Source organism: Cyprinus carpio, chromosome B24, assembly GCF_018340385.1.
Source record: "Cyprinus carpio isolate SPL01 chromosome B24, ASM1834038v1, whole genome shotgun sequence".
Lineage (NCBI taxonomy): Eukaryota > Metazoa > Chordata > Actinopteri > Cypriniformes > Cyprinidae > Cyprinus > Cyprinus carpio.
The window spans coordinates 21,864,988-21,885,199 of NC_056620.1; the positions used below are offsets into that span (position 1 = coordinate 21,864,988).

The 20,212-nt window shown below is 36.9% G+C and overlaps 2 protein-coding genes across 5 annotated transcripts; both read left to right on the top strand.

Annotated features, from left to right (window-relative positions):
- Positions 1–181: 181 nt before the first annotated feature.
- Positions 182–12,181, top strand: LOC109087833. 4 transcript variants are annotated; one of them, XM_042752307.1, is made up of 8 exons: positions 182–476; positions 5,419–5,500; positions 7,883–7,909; positions 8,398–8,622; positions 8,704–8,982; positions 10,072–10,353; positions 11,216–11,455; positions 11,561–12,181. In XM_042752307.1, the coding sequence occupies exons 2-8, from the start codon at positions 5,470–5,472 to the stop codon at positions 11,740–11,742; spliced, it is 1,266 nt and encodes a 421-aa protein (XP_042608241.1). In that variant the 5' UTR covers positions 182–476; positions 5,419–5,469; the 3' UTR covers positions 11,743–12,181. The 4 variants fall into 4 exon arrangements, with proteins under 4 accessions (XP_042608241.1, XP_042608240.1, XP_042608239.1 ...); XM_042752306.1 differs by having other exon boundaries at positions 5,447–5,500; XM_042752305.1 differs by having other exon boundaries at positions 183–476; positions 7,865–7,909.
- A 1,284-nt stretch (positions 12,182–13,465) lies between these two features.
- On the top strand, positions 13,466–20,019 carry LOC109087835. The gene is made up of 8 exons (XM_042752314.1): positions 13,466–13,612; positions 13,933–13,984; positions 15,743–15,787; positions 16,317–16,541; positions 16,629–16,907; positions 17,531–17,812; positions 18,665–18,904; positions 19,014–20,019. The coding sequence occupies exons 2-8, from the start codon at positions 13,960–13,962 to the stop codon at positions 19,031–19,033; spliced, it is 1,116 nt and encodes a 371-aa protein (XP_042608248.1). The 5' UTR covers positions 13,466–13,612; positions 13,933–13,959; the 3' UTR covers positions 19,034–20,019.
- The last annotated feature ends 193 nt before the right edge of the window (positions 20,020–20,212 follow it).

Consider the following 20,212-nt stretch of genomic DNA (forward strand, 5'->3'; position numbering starts at 1 on the left):
TGACACGAAGACGACAACACGAATACAATCCAGCACACGAACACGGAAGACGGTAAACCAACTAGGCAGTGGAGACATGAATGAGGATCTGACAACAGACAGAGAGATGAGTGAGTATATGTAGCTGAGTGGAGATGAGGATCAGCTGGAGCGAGACAATCAACACACAGGTGACAACAATCAACCAAACGAGCACATGGAGACTACGTGAGTACAACAACAAACACAAAACATGACACGGAGGAAACAATGGATTTCCTACCGTGACAACCATTGGTCAAACTGCATCTCAACCTTCTCAAACCTCCCCACCCCACAATCTGTCTCCTATTCGTCTGCCTCCTGCCCACACAGTCCTCTTTTTGGAAAAATAAAATGTAAAACTTTTGTGGACAAACAGTTTTTCACTGGATGCTTTCTTTAACAACTTAAACAAGTGCGACGGGTTGGATTCATTTTGATTTTTCATAGTAAAGGTATGTAAGTGGTCCTGGTTTGATTTTGCATGTTTTCAGTTGTATCCAAACACAAATTACTATATAACAGTTGAAGCATTAAAATAAAAGCACGATAGAATAAAATGAAATTTTTTTAAAAGATGTATGCTAGGCTATAATTTGTCAATATTACAAACATTGGTGAGAAGTAGTCTATATAGCTATAGAAGCTAACAACAGTAAGTTTTGCATGCAATTTTTCCTTTGTTTGGTATTTTTGACCATGCACTTTTTTAAAACTTATTTTATGAAGTTATAGTGAAATAAGACGTTCATTTTTAAAAGTAGCTTATTGTATTTTTCCCAACATTTCATATTGGTATATAAAAAAAAAAAAAAAAAAACGTATTTTAAACACATATCATTATTTATGCAGTTACTTCATTCATGCAACATTTCAGTTTCATTAAACTGTCTGCGTCAATGCATCTAAATGCCATTTTAGCTGCTTCCGTTCTTTCTGCAATGAAAAGATCTCTAATGTTGATGCTGATTTCATTTGATTGGAAACAAACCTTTAGTGTATTAACTGAAATTATTAATAAAAACTAAGAATTTGATATAAAATATGACAATCCTTGTCTAAAAATCCAAATGAATCCAATTAGAAAATTGTACAGGATTGTAATCTGAAGTTGTCATGGGAACCATTCTAAAAAGATTCCTATCTAGGACTTTCTATACAAAGGATTTTGTTCTTATCCTGAACATTATATTTGCAGCAATTTGTTTACTGAGACAATGTGCACAGAACAGAACAATTTAAATAGGACACCAATGGATCCCAGTAGGGAAGAAAAGAAAAGAAAAGAAAAGAAAAGAAAAGAAAAGAAAAGAAAAGAAAAGAAAAGAAAAGAAAAGAAAAGAAAAACAAAACAAAACAAAAAACAAAAAACAAAACAAAAAGAAAGAAATTTTGAACGGTTCCAAATTATTGTAGAAATTCTAATTAGAACAATTATCTTATTGGAATCCTTTAATATTTTTTGACAATACCTGGATATCAATTTAAAAAGTCAAAATCAAAAAGTAAATTTTAGTATGCAGTAACTTTAATCACATAAAAAACAATTTCCCAAAAACAAAATTTTGACCAGTGAAAATTCTGAGTGGCTAGTAATTTTGGAAAACAACTAGGCCCGGTTTCCCGATAACGCTCACTCTTAGCGCGGTAAGAAGACTCGAAAGATATATCTTACCAAAATTGTTTAAGTGTGTTCCCCGAAGTGTCCCTTAGGAAGCTTCTTAACACGCTGCCTCTTACTTTCGACGTTACAAAGGCGCTGTCCCAAGTGAAGGTGCTGAATAAGTTGGCATCGATTGCTCAGGAATCGATTTTCCACTTCACGCGAAGGTGCATTATGGCGTTAAGAAAGACAACACGTTCTATGCAAATTAAACATTCCTCAAATTATTCCAGTAACATTTATTTTAACATAGTTATCCGTAAAATATAGACTATTAATTAAATTATCAAATCGTCAGGTAATATGTTCACACGATATGTTGTGACGGGTAGACGAACCGAGTATCCCTCGCTAATCATCCACCCTCCTTATCCCGTTGTGCGACTTGTGCCGCTTCTGGACATGGGTTTAACGACTTCTAAAAATTATGTAATACACTTTTATATTAATGGTAAGGTACTTTACAATCAGAATTCCCCTGCATGACGCAGAAGGGCGTTGGTGACAGTGTGGACGCACCTCCACACCGAGGTCTTGCTTAGGCCGTAGCCCTCTCCCACGAACTCGATGAAGCTCCCTGTAGCAAAAAACCTTAGCGCTGCAAGCAGCTGGACTTCAGAGCTTAAAGCACAATTCCGCCGCGTTATCCTGGCAAGCGCAGGTCTGAGAAGGTCCAGCAGCTCCATAATGAGTTGTCTTGGGAGGCGATTTTTTTTTAATATAGCACGTCAGGCAAAATGTCAAAAGGGCTTAAGTTTTGCCGAATAAAAAAATTGACATGGACTAAACAGCTCCGCTGCCGGCGCCGTCTTTGATTCAATACAAGGACACGTTGGATCACTGTCATAGTTGGTCGCTTACTGGACACCACCATGCTTACCCATTTATAGATCTTATAGCCATTTAGAGCCAAATTGTTTGCCAGATTTTAATTATCAAAAGGGATTGCCAATTTAAACGCTTTAATGACATTACGAAATAGCGTAGGCTAATTACCACCATATTTGTTCTCATACCAAATAAAGTCAACTTCATAAATAGGCCTGTACAGAGGCGTGTCTACGTGGTGGCCAGGGGTGGCACCGGCCCCCCCCTGAAATTTGGCTGGCCAGCCCAGGTGACCACCCCCATCCACCCCCCCCCCCCCCCCCCCCCCCCACCCCCACCACCACCACCAGATGTCTTGCGATAGACTTGTTTTAAGTAAATTTCTAACTGCATCAGGCAGTGGCGGATCCTGCCATGTGTAGCTGCCTACGGCCGCTTTCTTCTCCTCTTTATACTTAATTTTAGGCGGTTTCTATAGCGTGATATTTGACATATCGAGAGCGCATAATGTTACGTGATCCATGTAATGCGCGAGCACGAATCTCCACTCGCAAGTGGATTTCCTTCACTCACACAAAACTGGATGTGTGCTTTTAAATATACATTGTTCTTTTATGAATTGGCTCTGCTTGTGCTCAAAGATTACGTGTATGCTCAAACATTCTTGCATCACTGAAGACTAGAAGCGCCTTTTTTCTAATTCAGATGAGGAGTAGGCTTATCTCATTAAATGGAAGCAAGCTGATTAAAGTCAGCCTTAGTTATTTATTTTATTAATATCCTTCTTATTTTAGTTAAGTGCTTAACTTATAAATATGCATTTATTCAATTGTTTTATTAAGTGCATTTGTATTTTGTTGTTTTTGTATAGTTTTGCAATAAAAGCGTATTAACCAGGTTCCAGAAATAATTACTGATGGTGCTTCTAAAATTAGTGAGGGTGCTCTAGTCTTAATGCCCATTTTCACATATTTTCTCCCGTCTATTTCTTTGGTCATCATTGTGTCAATCACTGCTACTTCGAGAGTGAATCCCACATAAATATGCAGATGTCCCCCCCGCCAACCTCTTTTTGAGCCAGTGCCCCAGACTGGCCACCCCATTTAAAATGCTCTAGACACGCCCCTGGGCCAGTATCCATTGCGAACATATTTTATTATTAGTCTTAAAATGTCCATAACATAAAATCATTTTTGAGCCACAACATTGTCAACATACCATAGTTGGACTTGTACTGCGCTGCGCTGATTTCTAAAGACAAAGTGGCGGCGACTAGCGTCTCGAGCTCAAACAACGCTAAGAGAGAGCTTACGAATGGTCCAGACCAACCTTACGAAAGTGTGACTTACAGAAGATTTACTTAGTGTACGAACGTGTCGGGAATCGTGCCATAACTTTAAGAGAGAGGTTAAGGAATAGGTTAAGAACTACTTAGCGATAACAACGTTTTGGGGAACCGGGCCCTAGTCAGTAGCAACAGTGGTTTTAAATAGGACGCCAAAAAAGTTAAATAATGAAAAAATGAAAAACAAAAAATGTCAAGCCCTGTTTACTACCTGACCTAACAGCTGAGACAGCTAACACTAGTGACTGATTCAGAAGTTTTTACACTGCATACACTACCACTCATGTATTTAATTTGATCAAAAACACAGCAAAAGCAGTAATAGTGTGAAATAATATACTATTTAAAATAACAGCTTTTATTTAAATATATATTTAAATGTAAATTATTCCTGTGATTTTAAAGGTGAATTTTCAGCATCATTACTCCAGTCTTCAGTGTCACATGATCCAGAAATCATTCTGAAATGCTGATTTGCTGCTAAAGAAACATTTATATTTATTATGTTGTAAACGGGAGAGTAGATATTTTTCAGGTATTTTTAATGAATAGTAAATTCAGAAGAACAGCATTTAACTGAAATATAAATCTTTTGTAAAATTATCTAAGATTATATATATATATATATATATATATATATATTATATATATATATATATATATATATATATATACACACACACACACCGACTTCAAGCTTTTGAATGAAATAATGTATAATGCTACAAAAGCTTTTTATTTCAGATAAATGCTGATTTTTTGTGTTTCTATTCATCAAAGTATCCTGATTTTTTTTTTAAAAAATATTAATAACAATAATAATAATAATAATTATAATAATAAATGTTTCTTAAGCAGCAAATCAGCATATTAGAATGATTTCTAAAGGATCATGTGAAACTGAAGACTGGAGTAATGATGCTGAAAATTCAGCTTTGAAATCACAGGAATAAATTACATTTTAAAATATATCCACATAGAAAACAGTTATTTTAAATAGTAAAAACATTTCACACTATTACTGCTTTTGCTGTATTATGGATCAAATAAATGCAGGCTTGGTGAGCAGAAGAGAATACTTTAAAAAACATTAAAAATCTTACTGTTCAAAAAATGTTGACTAGTTGTGTATGTTTGTTCCTTTGTGTCAGTGTGTGTGTGTGTGTGTGTTTGGACTGAAAAAGGTGGTACATGTGCTTGGTAAGAAATTTGAGAATATTGTAGTTAATATTTAAGGTGCATGCATTAAGATACCAGCAGACAAGCTAATCCAGCACAAATTAGAGCATAAAAAGTCACCAAAATGAAGTATTTGAACCTTATAATTAATTACAAAACTGCAGAAAGGTCAATTTTTGTGAAAAAGAAAATAAAAGAAAAAACAAACAAAGGAACTAGGCTGGCTAGGGGCCTGATGTTGGTCCACCCACTTAAATATTTCTGGCCTCACCCCTGGTGTGAAGAAAAGTTCAGACCAGAGAGGACAACATAACGTCAAAAGACAAGAAAACTTTCTTTATCAACTTCAAAGAAACATTTGCACATGCTTTCTGTCCATCAGACAGTCATACAGTATTTCTCTTCTGAAGGACAGCGCGGCTCAGATCGGGTGATGGACTCGAGGTCTCTGCTGACACTGTCAGGTAAAAACACTAAGCTTGTTCGACTTCATGCGGCGCCACAAAGATCGGCTGCCACCTGACAAAAGCAATGCATTCTGATCTGGTTAGAACATTTGTCACAGTGTTGAACAGTGTTGCCAAGTAATTTTCAGGGGAAGTTGCTAAAAGAAGATCGATGTATTGTTAAAAGTTGCTAAATGATGTTGTGATGTCATTGGGTGATGACGTCATTGCATAACCATTACACAAAACAGCGTTTTTACATATACACAACATTACTCAAATCTCAGCGAAAATTTTTTTTTAAATGTTATTTGTTCAAAAAAAATTATAAACAAAATATTTTAATTTGTAAAAGTAAAATAAAAAGCACATATTTATCTTTATTTGTCCATGACAGGCCTAAACCAGCCAAGGTTTCAGCACAAAAACACATTTAGCAAAAATATCAATATTGTCAATATAGTCAATACTGACCAATATTCCCTCCATACACATTTAGCAAAAATATCAATATTGTCAATATAGTCAATGTCGATGAAGTTTGTACTGATTAATGTTCTAGAATTTGGTAAACAATCATTTAATAAGGCTCAAGAAGGGGGAAAACAAAATCCTTATAAATAAACGCGGTATGGCGAGGTCCGACTAACCGTCGATGGCTGGGAGGCAGTTCGAGAGAATATATCTTCGTCCTTGATTAGTCTGCCAACCCTTGAGAAAAGTGATCCCACTGCGCTTTAGCCTTCCATCCGTCATGACGCGTCGAGAGTGCGGAACTCTATGGAGTAATCCGACACCAACCGACCCCCTGTTGCGCAAAGATAACGCCCACCCCGCGCCGCCTCCGTCCCCAAGCGCTGAGCGATCGAACACCTTGCGATGCTCCTCCGAAAACTCGTTTAAACGGCTGCAAACACTGAATGATCATTGTCCCACATGGCCGTACCCAAAAAAAACATTCTCTCCTTGTCCGACTAAAAGCGTTGAATGATAATGCCACTTAGCTCGCTCCGTGGAAAACAACGGGCTGGATGAAAAATTCCTCGAACATTGTGACAGAAATGACCGGCATGAGTTGGTCTCACCGGAGTATTGAGCAGTGATGAGACTAGGCTCCCATGACGGGAAGCACCACTCTCTGGTTCGGACGGAGGGGTGTACAACAGGAGTCGTCGGAGGAATAATCTGAACGCCGATCAAGCCGTTTCTTGTGATCCTGGGTCAGTTGCAGTGACCGCTCCGCAAAAGCGTGAACGAGAAGCGTTTATTTCCTCCTGCTGTCTCTACCGCAGTCACGTGCCCCTGCTGCCTGAGGATTCGGAGAACATCGATATCCTCTGCTGAGTCCATAATGGTTCATTGATTCTGTCATAACGCGAAGAGAGAGAACTCAAACGCAGAGGATTCGGGCCAACATTTTAATATTGGGTACAACAAAAATACCAAAATAATCCAACGTACATGGTGAATGTCCACACACACACAACTGAAGCCTGGTGTAACAAAATCTCAGATCCGTCCGTTACAGACCACCATGCGGAACACAGGCTGTGGAGACCACCTCTTGTGCAATGCCCAACGGACGTGCCAACGGACGTGGAAGCGAGACAGAGGATCTCTTGCACAACGGAGCGCCAACGAAAGACTCCCCTCGTCTATACGTCCTGGATCACAACAGCGGTTAAAGGTGAGGAAACAGACACACAGCACAATAACAATGACAACGCGAAATCTACTGACAACAAGGGACAGACACAGCAGAGAATAAAAGGGAGAATGGTAACTAGCAACATGTGAGGACAATCACTTCGTGATTATCCCACACACCAGCGCTGAATTTTTCACGCTGATTGCCCAGTCGACGAGCTGCAGCAAATGACAGGACACAGACAACAGGGAAGCCGATGAAGCACCCTGAACCGTGACACCGCTGGTTGTAATAGTAAATTTGTAATTTGTACAAGTTTGTAATGGATTACTTTTTTTGAGTAATTTACCCAACACTGGTCACTAATTTATTGCATTTGGTTACTGGCCTACACATAGTGTACATTTACACTCTTTAGATCCCTAAAACCTGTTCAGTTCTGTGGTCAATGGGGATAAAAACCCAGGTTTTCAATGAGGTCTCAGAATTGTACATTTATGATGTTTAGGTATTTAAGAAGTTTTGTGTTTTTTTGTCTTTGTTTTGGTCATGTTTTAAGTAATTATGCATCCAAAACGGACTTGGTGTGTCTGTATCTTTATATTTTATGTGGATTTTTAAGTTTTTTTTATTTTATTAATATATTATTTTATTTTTTTGGACTCTGCATAAAGTAAATATGTAGTTTCATAATCCAGAAAAATAATCCCATAATAATTATTTGTATGTCACAGTGTTGTTCGTTCTCATAGGGGGGAACAAGGGACAGAAACCAACAGGTAAATACATAAACATGTTTTATGACACACTTGTCTATAGACCACAACATGTGGTAAAATCAGTGCCTACAGATGTTTTCTGCCTGATCCTCAAAACAACAATAGATTTAATATCGTACAGTATCAAATTTATTCTGAGCACAGAGTTTACCAAATTCAAGTGCAGATCTTTAATAATTAATATGTGTAGATCTAGTGACAAAGACAGCATAACACAACAAGCATCCTGCTGTTTCTAGTGTAGTCATGAAAAGTATTAATTTATGTATTTGCTCATTTAATGCATGCATGTACAAATGTAGGCTGACATGCATGCAGGAATGAATGATTGAACACAATAACCTTTTAATTATCCATTCTGAGTAAACAGCACTAAATAACTGTGTTCAATTATTGCCAATCAGTCGTATTTAATAATAGTAGAGAAGTCAGACAACCTGCCATTATAGAAGATTTGTGTCATAGATGTCTGTTTTCTATTCTCTCAGTTACTCTCCGGCCGAAGTTCCCACAGGTGTATGTTGGAGATGACGTCACTCTGATCTGTAACCGTAAAGGAGGGAGTAAACCAACAAGATGGTTTTTTAACAGAGCGCCACAAACACATGAGGATTATTTAATGCTTCTTATTGCAGTAACACCAAAAAACAACGGGGTGTATGAATGTGAGCAGGACGAAACGAGGAGTGACCCATACACACTCACTGTACTGGGTATGAACACCATCCTAAACGTTCATGATCATCTGTTCCTCCTGCTGTGTCTCATGATCTCTCTCTCTCTCTCTCTCTCAGATCTGGAGCCTTACGCTCAGCTCTCTCCATCTATAGGAGGTGCTGTGATGACCAAAGGAGATGGAAGAAACCTGGTGCTGCAGGCGGACGATGATCTGAAGAACTGGTCTTGTTTTGTGTTGAGGGGAGTGAGCACCTTCAGTCTAGCACTCGATGTTGATGAGGAGATGAAAAGAGCTGCTATATTTGCAGAATTAAAGGAGGCAGAAAGAGCCACTTTCTTTTGCAAGAAAAAGAAAGCAGATCTTCGAAGCAATGCAGTCACGCTGAAAATGACAGGTGACTCATTACTCGTCTTCCTGTTGTATTTCAGATCACCTGTGTGCAGTTAAAGGGATACAAATTCATTGTGTTCTAAACCTGTATGACTTACTTTCTTCTGTGGAAGACAGAAAGAGATACTTTGAAGAATATTTTGACAGTTTGTGTTCATGCAATGAAAGTTAAAGGTGTTCAAAACAAGCAAACCCTGACCCATTCTTCAAAATCTCTTTTGTTGTGTTTACATTATCATAAAATGCAATTCTGTGAAACCATTTACAAAACAAGGGATTGCATTACTATTTGAACACGGAGTGATCGCATGTCTCCTCCGCTGAATTTTGCAGTCCACTTCTCTATTCACTATGCAGACCGCTGTCTTTCCCAGAAAACTTTTTCTAACCAGCTTTCTGTCAGCTAGTTCAGTCTGAAACATAAGCAAGTGATATTACAGTATATTGAGTTTAAAAAAGAAAGATCTACAATAAAAGAAGGATCTACAAAATATCAAAGCCCTTTCATAAACAGCCATGAGACTAATATGGAGAACAACTGGAAACAGTAGTCTCCTGCTTCTCAGATATTTTACTGAAAAATGTGTATCCTTTAAAGCATTAAAAAAAGATCTCAACAATGTCTCAAACAGTGCTCAGATTTGCCAAGATATCAAAGTATGTAAAAGTAAAACTTCTCAAGATCAGTTTTTATAGCTCTATACTCTTGGCAACTGTTGACTTGTTTCACAAAGACAAAGTGGGTCATTAAAGATTGCATTAAATCACTCATTTCCTATGTTGACATTATTTAATTAACCCATTTTGCTTAAATAGGCAATAGCCTTTACTTTACATAACAGTAAAATGAAGATTTGCTGTTTGGTTGTATGAAGGCCGTTCTCAATCTAAAGAGCATTTAATTGGACAACAGCAAGTGCAATGTGATATCATCAATATTTTGGACTGTTTTCCTAAAACTGTATACCTGCTAAACATTTGTCAGGTTTTACTTGCACTGGCGTTAGGATGAATTCAAAGCAAACTGGATATTTAAATTAAACAGAAGATGAAGGATGTGCAGTGTGACCTGTGTTTGGTCTCTGTTTCTCAGAGCTCATGGTGATGTTGGTTCCTCCGGTCATTCCTGCGCTGCAGGGGGAGCATGTGGATCTCAGGTGTGTAGTCTGGGGTGGACCGGAGCTGAAAAACGCCGTCTTCTATAAGGATTCAAGAGAAATCAAAACCTCACATGATGGCACATACATCATCATTAATGCCACACAAAGTGATAACGGCAACTACAGCTGCCGCGCCACCTACAGGTTCAGCCACATCAGTGCAGAAGCTGCACTGAAGGAAGGAGATTCTGATGCTCAGGAGTTAAAAGTTATAGGTAAACACTACAACAGCTGCCTTACATCATCCTTTCATTAAAACAGAAATATTAATGCTGCATATACTAACTAAAGAAAGTACCTGAAAATATTTTTTGGACATAGTATGTTCCTTAACATACATAAGAATATAATGCAGTACTATGTGTAATAACAACAGAAAAAAATTAATAATAATAATAAATTAATAATAAAAAATACTGATGATAATATTTTACAATTTAAGTAAATTCAATTAAGTAAGCAATCTAAAATAAAATGTAAAAAGCAATCCATCACATCTTTCTCTTTCATTGTTTTCACTGGCTGCACCCAAAAACAAGGATTCCACGCGACCAGCATGGTCCAGTTCATGAACAAATGATTCTTATGAGTCAGTACTTATAATCAATCAGTTATTGGTTTAAATCAGTCTAACTAATTACTCACTAAATCTTTCAGGACTGACACATTTAAGCATATTTAACCCATGATGGTGGCACATGGTGCTGACAATGCAAAGGAACAAAACAGAACAGAACGCTCATATTACTAGAACTTAAAGATACACATTCACAAAAACATCTGATTGTAATTGTGTAATAAATAGAAACATTTCAAATTCTAATTACATTTGCACTGAGCCTAAAAACCTTCACCCATTGTAAAAATCACAGCCTCTCTTGTTTTATTGCTTTAATAAAGGGGGACAAAAATTAATTATTTTTAAAAAAATATTTATTATGTCTAATTTGGACTAGTTACAATCTGGTATAAAACAAAGGCACTGTGTTAATAGTTAATATATGAATACTACATTCGTCTGAAATCATCAGTGCTCTAAAGTACGGGTTTTGTAAGTCATATTTCTGTGTTGTACAGGTGGACCTCCTGCTGCAGTGATTTCAGCGTCTACTAACAGTCTGCAGTGTTCCTGCCCTCACTGTCCTGATGACTGCACATCCTACCACTGGTATCACACACCCTTAAATGACCCATACACACGCAAAAAACTACCTGAAAGTGACGAGTTTATAACTGTAAAAAAAGAAGGACAGTACAAATGCCGGAGTGACTGTGGGAAAGGTTTCTCACGTTTCAGCAACATCTACAACTACAAAGGTACTCAAACTCGTTCAGGTTGACTGCAACGATGTATAAATGCACTGTCAAATTCAATTTTCGATTCACATGTCATTTATTTTTATCATAAATTCTTTCTCTCAGCACAACCAGTGGAGTTCAGACACATGTGGTACATTCTGGTCGCAGCACTGATTTTGTTCGTGATCATCATTGTGCTGATCATTGTGCTGATGTGGAGAAGATGTGGAAGAATGGATATACAAGCACCTGGATGTGATGCAGATCAAGACAGGCTGGTGATGAGTGTACGCTATGTTCGCTAAACAGGCGAGCACAGAGAAAGAATGAGGGCTCCTTGAAGAAATGAATATATTATATTACTTGTATTATTTTTATTATAAAGAATTTTATTGCATCAGGATAAATGAATTTAACAAATCCTTAGATGCTGTATACATATATATATATATTTTTTATAGCAGTGAGATGTGTGTGTATATATATTTATACACACATATGTGTATATTCTATTGCAGAAGGCAAGAAGAGTATCTTTGTAATTATGTGATATTTCTGTGGTTATCTCTCTGAATAATTAAGATAAGGTGATTCACTTATGATGAGGACATGTTTGTGTCACATCACTGCGTTTGTGTCTTTTTCTTTTTCTTTCTTGGGGTTTGTTTCCTACGTATTTGTTCTATGTTGTGAAATGTGAATTTATTAAAAAAAACTTGTGATAAAGCGACTTACATGATTAAATTTCATTATTGTGATTATTACTATCATTGCTGCAGTTGTGCAAACACTGAGACAAAAGGTCAAACTCCTTTTTTCAATCTACAGCATACTAAAACTAATGTTTTATCATTATTAATAATATACATTTATTTCTACTTATCTGTTTATTTGTTTACACATTATCCATTTATACCAAATGATTTGATAAATAAAATGATTGCATTTTAATACATATATTTACAGTAGGTATTTTTGTAGTTCTTAAGCTACATTTGGGATCTCCTGCGGTGACCTCTTACCTCGGCTGGACTGGGATTGATGATGGGCACAAGTTTGACGTTTATTGGAGAAAGACTGAATCACAGTTGCAAATCAGTAAAAATGTAATATTGCACATTGCATTCAGTTATGCAGCTGTGCTCTATTTAATATACATCCTCAATTAAACTGAAAATCCATTGAAAGCTGAAAATGCATTGCTTGTTATAGCCGGGACAAGTTCTTAAAAGTAGAATTAACAAAAAGTGTCCCACTTTACCTGAATTCACCCTTAAAGAAGCTGAAGCATGTTGGAATAGCAGTTGTGTTTGCAGATTTTAAAAAAAAGGAACAAAAAGGATGTTCCTGTTTCGTTTTTGGTTTTTCTCTGTAGATAGTTACTTGGAATCCAGTCAGTCTGATTATGCACTTCAAGGAACGGGAAGTTTGTCCCAGTTCTGGGTAGTTTTTTTTTTTTTTTTTTTTTTGGAGAACGAAGATAGAGGACAGATCTTGCAGGTTAACTCTTTTGTAAACTATGAGGAATATATTAATATTTACTGGATTTAAAGCTGCAGTCCTTAACTTTTTGTGTTCAAAATTTACAAAATTTATATAATAAGCGAGTACACCATGAATCCATTTTCCAAACCGTGTTTTTGGCTTGTCCTAATCAATACGGAACACCTATAATAAGTGTTTATATTCGGACTATTTAGACTGGTTCGGGTAGGTACCGCTGCGGAGTAGCCCATTACCTGCGTGATTCGCCATAGATATAAACAGAGAAGTAGCTCCGGCTACAATGTTCTTCCGCAAGACGCAAGCAGTTCTGTTTATAAACCGCTAGAGCTCCAAAAGTTGTGGACTGCAGCTTTAACACATTTTGAGATGGTCCTCACTGCAGAACACAAGATCCAGGGGGCGTGGTTGGAGCCAGTTCCAACTCCACCCACCTTACATATGCCTAAGCCTACCCGTCTCCACCCCCTCATCCATAAACCCACCCTTCTCCACCCCTAAACCTACCCATCTCCACCCCCTAGATATGGATCCAACCACGTCCCCTGGATCTTGTGTTCTGCAGTGAGGGGCTACTGCACATTTTGGGTCAAACTGCTTTCCACTGGACGCTTTCTTTAACTTAAGTGCGACAGATTGGATTCGTCTCGTGACTGATTATTCGAAATAAAGGTATGAAAGTGGTCCTGTTTTGATTTTGCATGTTTTCATTTGTACTCCTGACACAAATAACTTTTAAATGGAGACCATAAATAATATGATACATCAAAAGATGTAGGCTACAATATTACAAACATTTGTGGGAAGTCTATAAGTGAAAGTGAAAGTTTTTTGTCAAATGCATAAAATTAAAACATTTTGAAATGTGACTTAAAATTTCAATGCCGTTATATCAAGAAAACAACAATGTCGAAAATAAAAGGAAAACTTATGAAAATGTTTTCTTTTTCAAAAATTTTTAAATTTATATGTATATTTTTTATTTTCATTGGACGGTCATATTTCTCTTTCTGACGGACATGAGGTCTCTGTTGACACTCTCAGGTAAAAACACTGTCTGCGTAAAGAGTCAAATGTTTAAAGTCACTAATTTACTGCCTTTGATTACTGCCTAGATGTAGTGGAATTATACTCTTTAGAACCAAAAATCTATGTTCATTTCTATGGTTAAAATAGGGAAGAATTCCCAGGTTTTCAATGTGGTTTCAGACCTACAACAGTTCTGAGATTTGGTCGTGTTTAAGGGTCATTCCACGAAATCGGTGCCTTTTGTGTCCCTATAAAATAATCTAACAGAATAACAACAAATACATTTGTGATTTAAAATCATAACAATAATTAAATTGTATTATTTAATTTTAAATAGCATATATTCTAATAAGGTTTTTGGCTTGTCCCTCGCTATGATTTTTATTTTTCAACAGGACTTTTAATTTGCGAAATGAAGGCAGAATTATACAAAAATCACATTTGCATATTTTTCTAAATGTAGTCTCATAGTTAAGCAATGTTTTTGCCATAAGTATACATTTTTTTCTATAAATATAAATCATTTTATTGGTGTCCCCAGATTTCATGTCAGCCCTGTTACCCTCATCAAAAAAACTTTTTAAAGAAATTTACATTCAAGTAACATCACATCTCTCAGCCAGGATTCCTACACTTAAAACACTAGCATGTTTCTCTCTCACTCCTCTGTAATCTTCTTTTTTTGATCATTTATGACGCTTCACTGAGGGGGTTATCATGCAATGTCAATATTGTTACCATTTTTAAAATGTAAATTTAAACAATTACTTACTACATTGAAAGGTTTAGTTCACCCAAAAATTAAAATTGTGTCATTAAACCCGTTCCAAACCCGTAAGACCTCCGTTCATCTTCAGAACACAGTTTAAGATATTTTAGATTTAGTCCGAGAGCTTTCTGTCCCTCCATTGAAAATGTATGTACAGTATACTGTCCATGTAGAGAAAGGTAATAAAAACATCTTCAAAGTAGTCCATGTGACATCAGTGGGTCAGTTAGAATTTGTTGAAGCATCGAAAATACATTTTGGTCCAAAAATAACAAAAATTATGACTTTATTCAGCATTGTCTTCTCTTCCGGGTCTGTTGTGAGTGCATTCACAACGCTGCAGTGACGCCGCTGACGTACGACGCTGCTGACGTGTTATCTTTGTTATTGGGCGCACCAGAAAACACGTCAGCAGCGTCATACGTCAGCGGCGTCACTGCAGTGTTGTGAACGCACTCACAACAGACCCGGATTAGGATGTTCTTGGTCGTCTTAATGAAAAATATAAAAAATTCAAACAAAAATCCAAAATGTGAAACAATCACAGTGAAAAGAGTAACTTAAATGCTGCTTATATATGTGAAAACTATCACATAGTTATAATTAAACTATACTATAATGCTTGTGTCTGTAACAGGGTTGAAAAAATTTCGAAACATGAGGTAGAAAAATAGCCATAAAAGAATAAATTACAGTACATAGCCTGAGATGTCACAATACAATTTCTTGTCACTTTTAGGTGTCTTCATTTCATTGATACAAAAAATGTTATTTAAACTTATTTTATGTGTTTTACTTTTCCAAGTGGAAAAGGCACCGATTTCGTGGAATGACATTTAAAGCCCATAACTGACGTGGTGTGTCAGTCTCACTCCAATAAATCTGCATCATATGTGAAACTTTGCTTGGAACAAACTGACCATTTTTGTCTCTGCATGAATTAAAACTGTAGAATCTTAATCCAGAAACCAAATCCAGATCTGATTGAGCTTTTTATGTCACAGTGTTGTTGGCTGTCATAGGGGGGAACAAGGGACAGGAACCAACAGGTAAATGCATAAACATGTTTTATGACACACTTGTCTATAGACCACAACATGTGCTAAAGTCAGTGCCTACAGATGTTTTCTGCTTGATCCTCAAAACAAAAAAAAAGTTTTAATATCAAACAGTTTTAAATCTATTCCGAGCACAGTGCTGAGTAAATTCAAGTGCAGATTTTAATAAGTTATAATGTGTGTAGATCTATTGTCACAGAGACATCGTCACACAACAAGCATCCAGATGTTTCTAGCATATTCATGAAAAGCATTCATTTTTGTATTTATTTATTTAATGCATGCATGCAGTAACGCATGTAAGCACACAGGAATGCATAAATGTATGCATGAATGAATGAACAAATGAACCATTTAAACATCCATTTCAGGAAGTAAACTTCCTCTTTTTTTGCAAAGTGTACAGCACTAAATCTCTGTGTTTAATTACTGCCAATCAATCATATTTAATAATAGTAAGGTAGTCAGACAACTTGCTGTTAGAGAATACTCTCTCATATGTCTGTTTTCTTTCTCTCAGTTACTCTCCGGCCGAAGTTCCCACAGGTGTATGTTGGAGATGACGTCACTCTGATCTGTAACCGTAAAGGAGGGAGTAAACCAACAACATGGTTTTTTAACGGAGCATCACAAACACATGAGGATTATTTAATGCTCCTTACAGCAGTGACACCAAACAACAACGGGGTGTATGAATGTGAGCAGGATGGAACGAAGAGTGAGCCGTACGCACTCACTGTCCTGAGTATGAACACCATCCTAAACATTCATGATCATCTGTTCCTCCTGCTGTGTCTCATGATCTCTCTCTCTCTCTCTATCTCTCTCTCAGATCTGGAGCCTCACGCTCAGCTCTCTCCATCTGTAGGAGGTGCTGTGATGACCATAGGAGATGGAAGAAACCTGATGCTGCAGGTGGACGATGATCTGAAGGACTGGTCTTGTTTTGTGTTGATGGGAGTGAGCACCTACAGGCTAGCACTTGATGTTGATGAGAAGATGAAAAGAGCTGTTATATTTGCCGAATTAAAGGAGGCAAAAAGAGCCACTTTCTGGTGCAAGAAAAAGAAAGTAGATCTTCGAAGCAATGCAGTGACGCTGAAAAAGACAGGTGACTCATTACTCGTCTTCCTTCTGTATTTTAGATCACCTGTGTGCAGTTAAAGGAATTGTTCACACAAAAATAAAAAATTCTGGCATTTTAAACCTGTGTGAAACACAAAAGAAGGTATTTTGAAAAATATCTTGACTGTTTTTGTTCATGCAGTGTGTCAAAACAATGCAGTGGGATCCAAATTAAAAATGTGGGTGGATGTGTCTCTTTTGAAAAATGTAAAAAAAAAAAAAAAAACAGACATCTAAACGTACAATGGCCACAATCAAATGAATCTGAATTTTTTTTTTTTAAATTCCATATGAAAATAAATCATTATTCGTATCATATGATGCCATTTTATATTATAATAAATAATAATAAACACAGTAACACCATGATTTGCTACTTGGTTGCATTTGGCTTTAAGAGGAGGGATGCTTTTATTCTAGAGCGTTTTATTGGACAAAAATGTGGATACGCCTGTGAGAGCAACATAATGTCATCATTATTTTGGTCTGTTTCCCCAGAAGAAGAAAAAAGTGTCAATTTCAAAATACTTTAAATCTGCTAAATGTTTAGATGGAGGTTTCTTTCAGAAGCATGTGCAGTGTGACCTGTGTTTGGTCTCTGTTTCTCAGAGCGCATGGTGATGTTGGTTCCTCCGGTCATTCCTGCGCTGCAGGGGGAGTCTGTGGCTCTCAGGTGTGTAGTCTGGGGTGGACCAGAGCTGGAAAAGGCCGTCTTCTATAAGGATAAAACACCAATACAGAGCTCAGCTGAAGACACATACACCATCACCAATGCCACGCAAAGTGATAACGGCAACTACAGCTGCCACGCCACCTACAGGTTCAGCCACATCAGTTTTGTAGGTGCACAGAAGGAAGAAGATTCTGATGCTCAGGAGTTAAAAGTTATAGGTAAACACAACCACTAATACTGCATGTACTAACAAAAAAGTACCAGAAAGTATTTTTTGGGCATGCTACCATGGTGTTCTTTAACATTCGTAAGAATATCATGCAGTACTATGTGCAACAATAGTATTAATAATAATAAATTAATCATAAATAATACTAATAATATTTTATATTTTATGTAAATTAAAGTAAACTAAAATAAAATGTCAAAAGCAACCCATTACATCTTTCTCTTTCGATGTTGGTTGCACACAAAAACAAGTATACTGTGCGACCAGCATGAGGCAATTCATCAACAAATTATTCTTAAGAGTCAGTCACAAAAATGAATCACAAAAAAGTTATTTGTTTTAATTGGTCTAATTAATTACTCACTGAATCAGTCAAAACGGTTATGTTTATGCATTTGGTAGATGCTTATAAACCAAAGTGACTTGTCTAATCAAGATGTGCGCCCACTAGTTATTTAACCCATGATCTTATCAATATCAGCACCACATTCCATCAGTTGAGCTTCAAACACAGCCACTGAATTAACAACATTAACACTCATATTACCTGTACTTACACATACATATCCACAAAAACATTGTAATTTTGTAACAAATACAAACATTTGAAATTCTGATTAAATTTGCATTGTGCCTAAAAATAGTTTTACCCCTGGTCAAACCACAGGTTTTCTTGGCTTATTGCTTTAATACTGGGGAAAAATGTAACGTTTTGTTTACTGCCTAATTTGGACAGTTACAATCCGGTTGGAAACTCTGGTACTATATGAATACTATATTTGTCTGAAATCATCAGTGCTCCACAGTACAGTTTTGTAAGTCATATTTCTGTGTTGTACAGATGGGCCTCCTGCTGCAGTGATTTCAGCGTCTACTAACGGTCTGCAGTGTTCCTGCCCTCACTGTCCTGCCAACTGCACATCCTACCACTGGTATCACACACTCTTTAATGACACACACACACGCAGAAAACTACCTGAAAACGACGCGTTTATTATCATAGAGGACGAAGGACTGTACAAATGCCGGATGGACTGTGGGAAAGGTTTCTCCCGTTTCAGCAACGTCTACAGCTACAAAGGTACTCAAACTTGATCAGGTTGACTGCAATGATGTATAAATGCACTAACTATCACATACAATTTTCAGTTCAGATGACATTTATTTTTATCATAAATTCTTTCTCTCAGCACAACCAGTGGAGGTCTGAGGCCTGTGGTTTGGGATCATTGTGCTGAAGTACAGAAGATGATGAGTGTACGCTATGTACGCTAAACAGGCAAGCACAGAGAAAGAATGAGGGCTCCTTGAAGAAAAAGAACCACATTAATGTTAACTAATATTCAAATTGCTATTTAGTCATTTAAAGTAACAGAGCTTTTCTATAACCTTGCCAGTAGTTAACAGTAGTTTAATGCCAGTTATTATTAATGCAATAGAGGTTACAGCATAATGATCAGTGTGAAAAAGATTGGTATATGTGAAAATGCTTTAAAGTAATAGTAATGAAAATGTACTCACCCTCCGGCCATCCCAGATATACTGTAGATGAGGTTGTTTCTTTATTTATTTCTTCAAATTTGAGAAATGAATCATTCCATCATTGCTCACTAATGGATCCTCTGCAGTGAATGAGAGTCCAAACAGCTGATAAAAACATCACAAAAATCCACACCACCCCAGTCCATCAGTTAATGTCTTGTGAAACAAATCCATCAAGATGTTTTTAACTTCAAACTATTGTTTCCAGCTAAAATATGAGTCCATAACACTTCCTCCAATGAAAAAGTTCATCTCCCGTTGTCGCTCACATCAAAATCCAGCCACGTATTTGTTTAGAATGGTTTAGGCTTGTAAACGGTGCTTGATCTGTGCAGATTTCTCTCCTGATTCAGACAAGATTACTTTTACGCTGGAGAAAGAAGTATTATGGATTGAGGACTCCTATTTTAACCAGAAGCAACAGTTTGACAGTAAAATGATTTCATTGTTTCATCATGTTTATTTTTGGATCTTAATTCTACTAGTGTTTTATGCGATGCTGTTTTGTGTTGTTTTTATAAAGCACTTTTAAGAACCCCTCTTGACTATAACAAGTAATGCATTTTCAGATTTCAGTGCATTTTTAGTGTAATTGTGGATGTGTGTCATATAACTGAATGCAATGTGCCATATTAAACTTTTTACTGCAATGCAGCTGTAGTTCAGTCTTTCTCCACTAAAGGGCAAACTGGTGCCCATCATCAGACCCAGTCCAGCCGAGGTTCACCACAAGAGGTCACTGCAGGAGTGATTTGCTTTCCTGATTACACACATTTAAATGAAATAGTGTATAATTTAGACCTTGGTCTGTTTTCTTTGGTGTAACCTGATAAGGATTCAGTGCTTT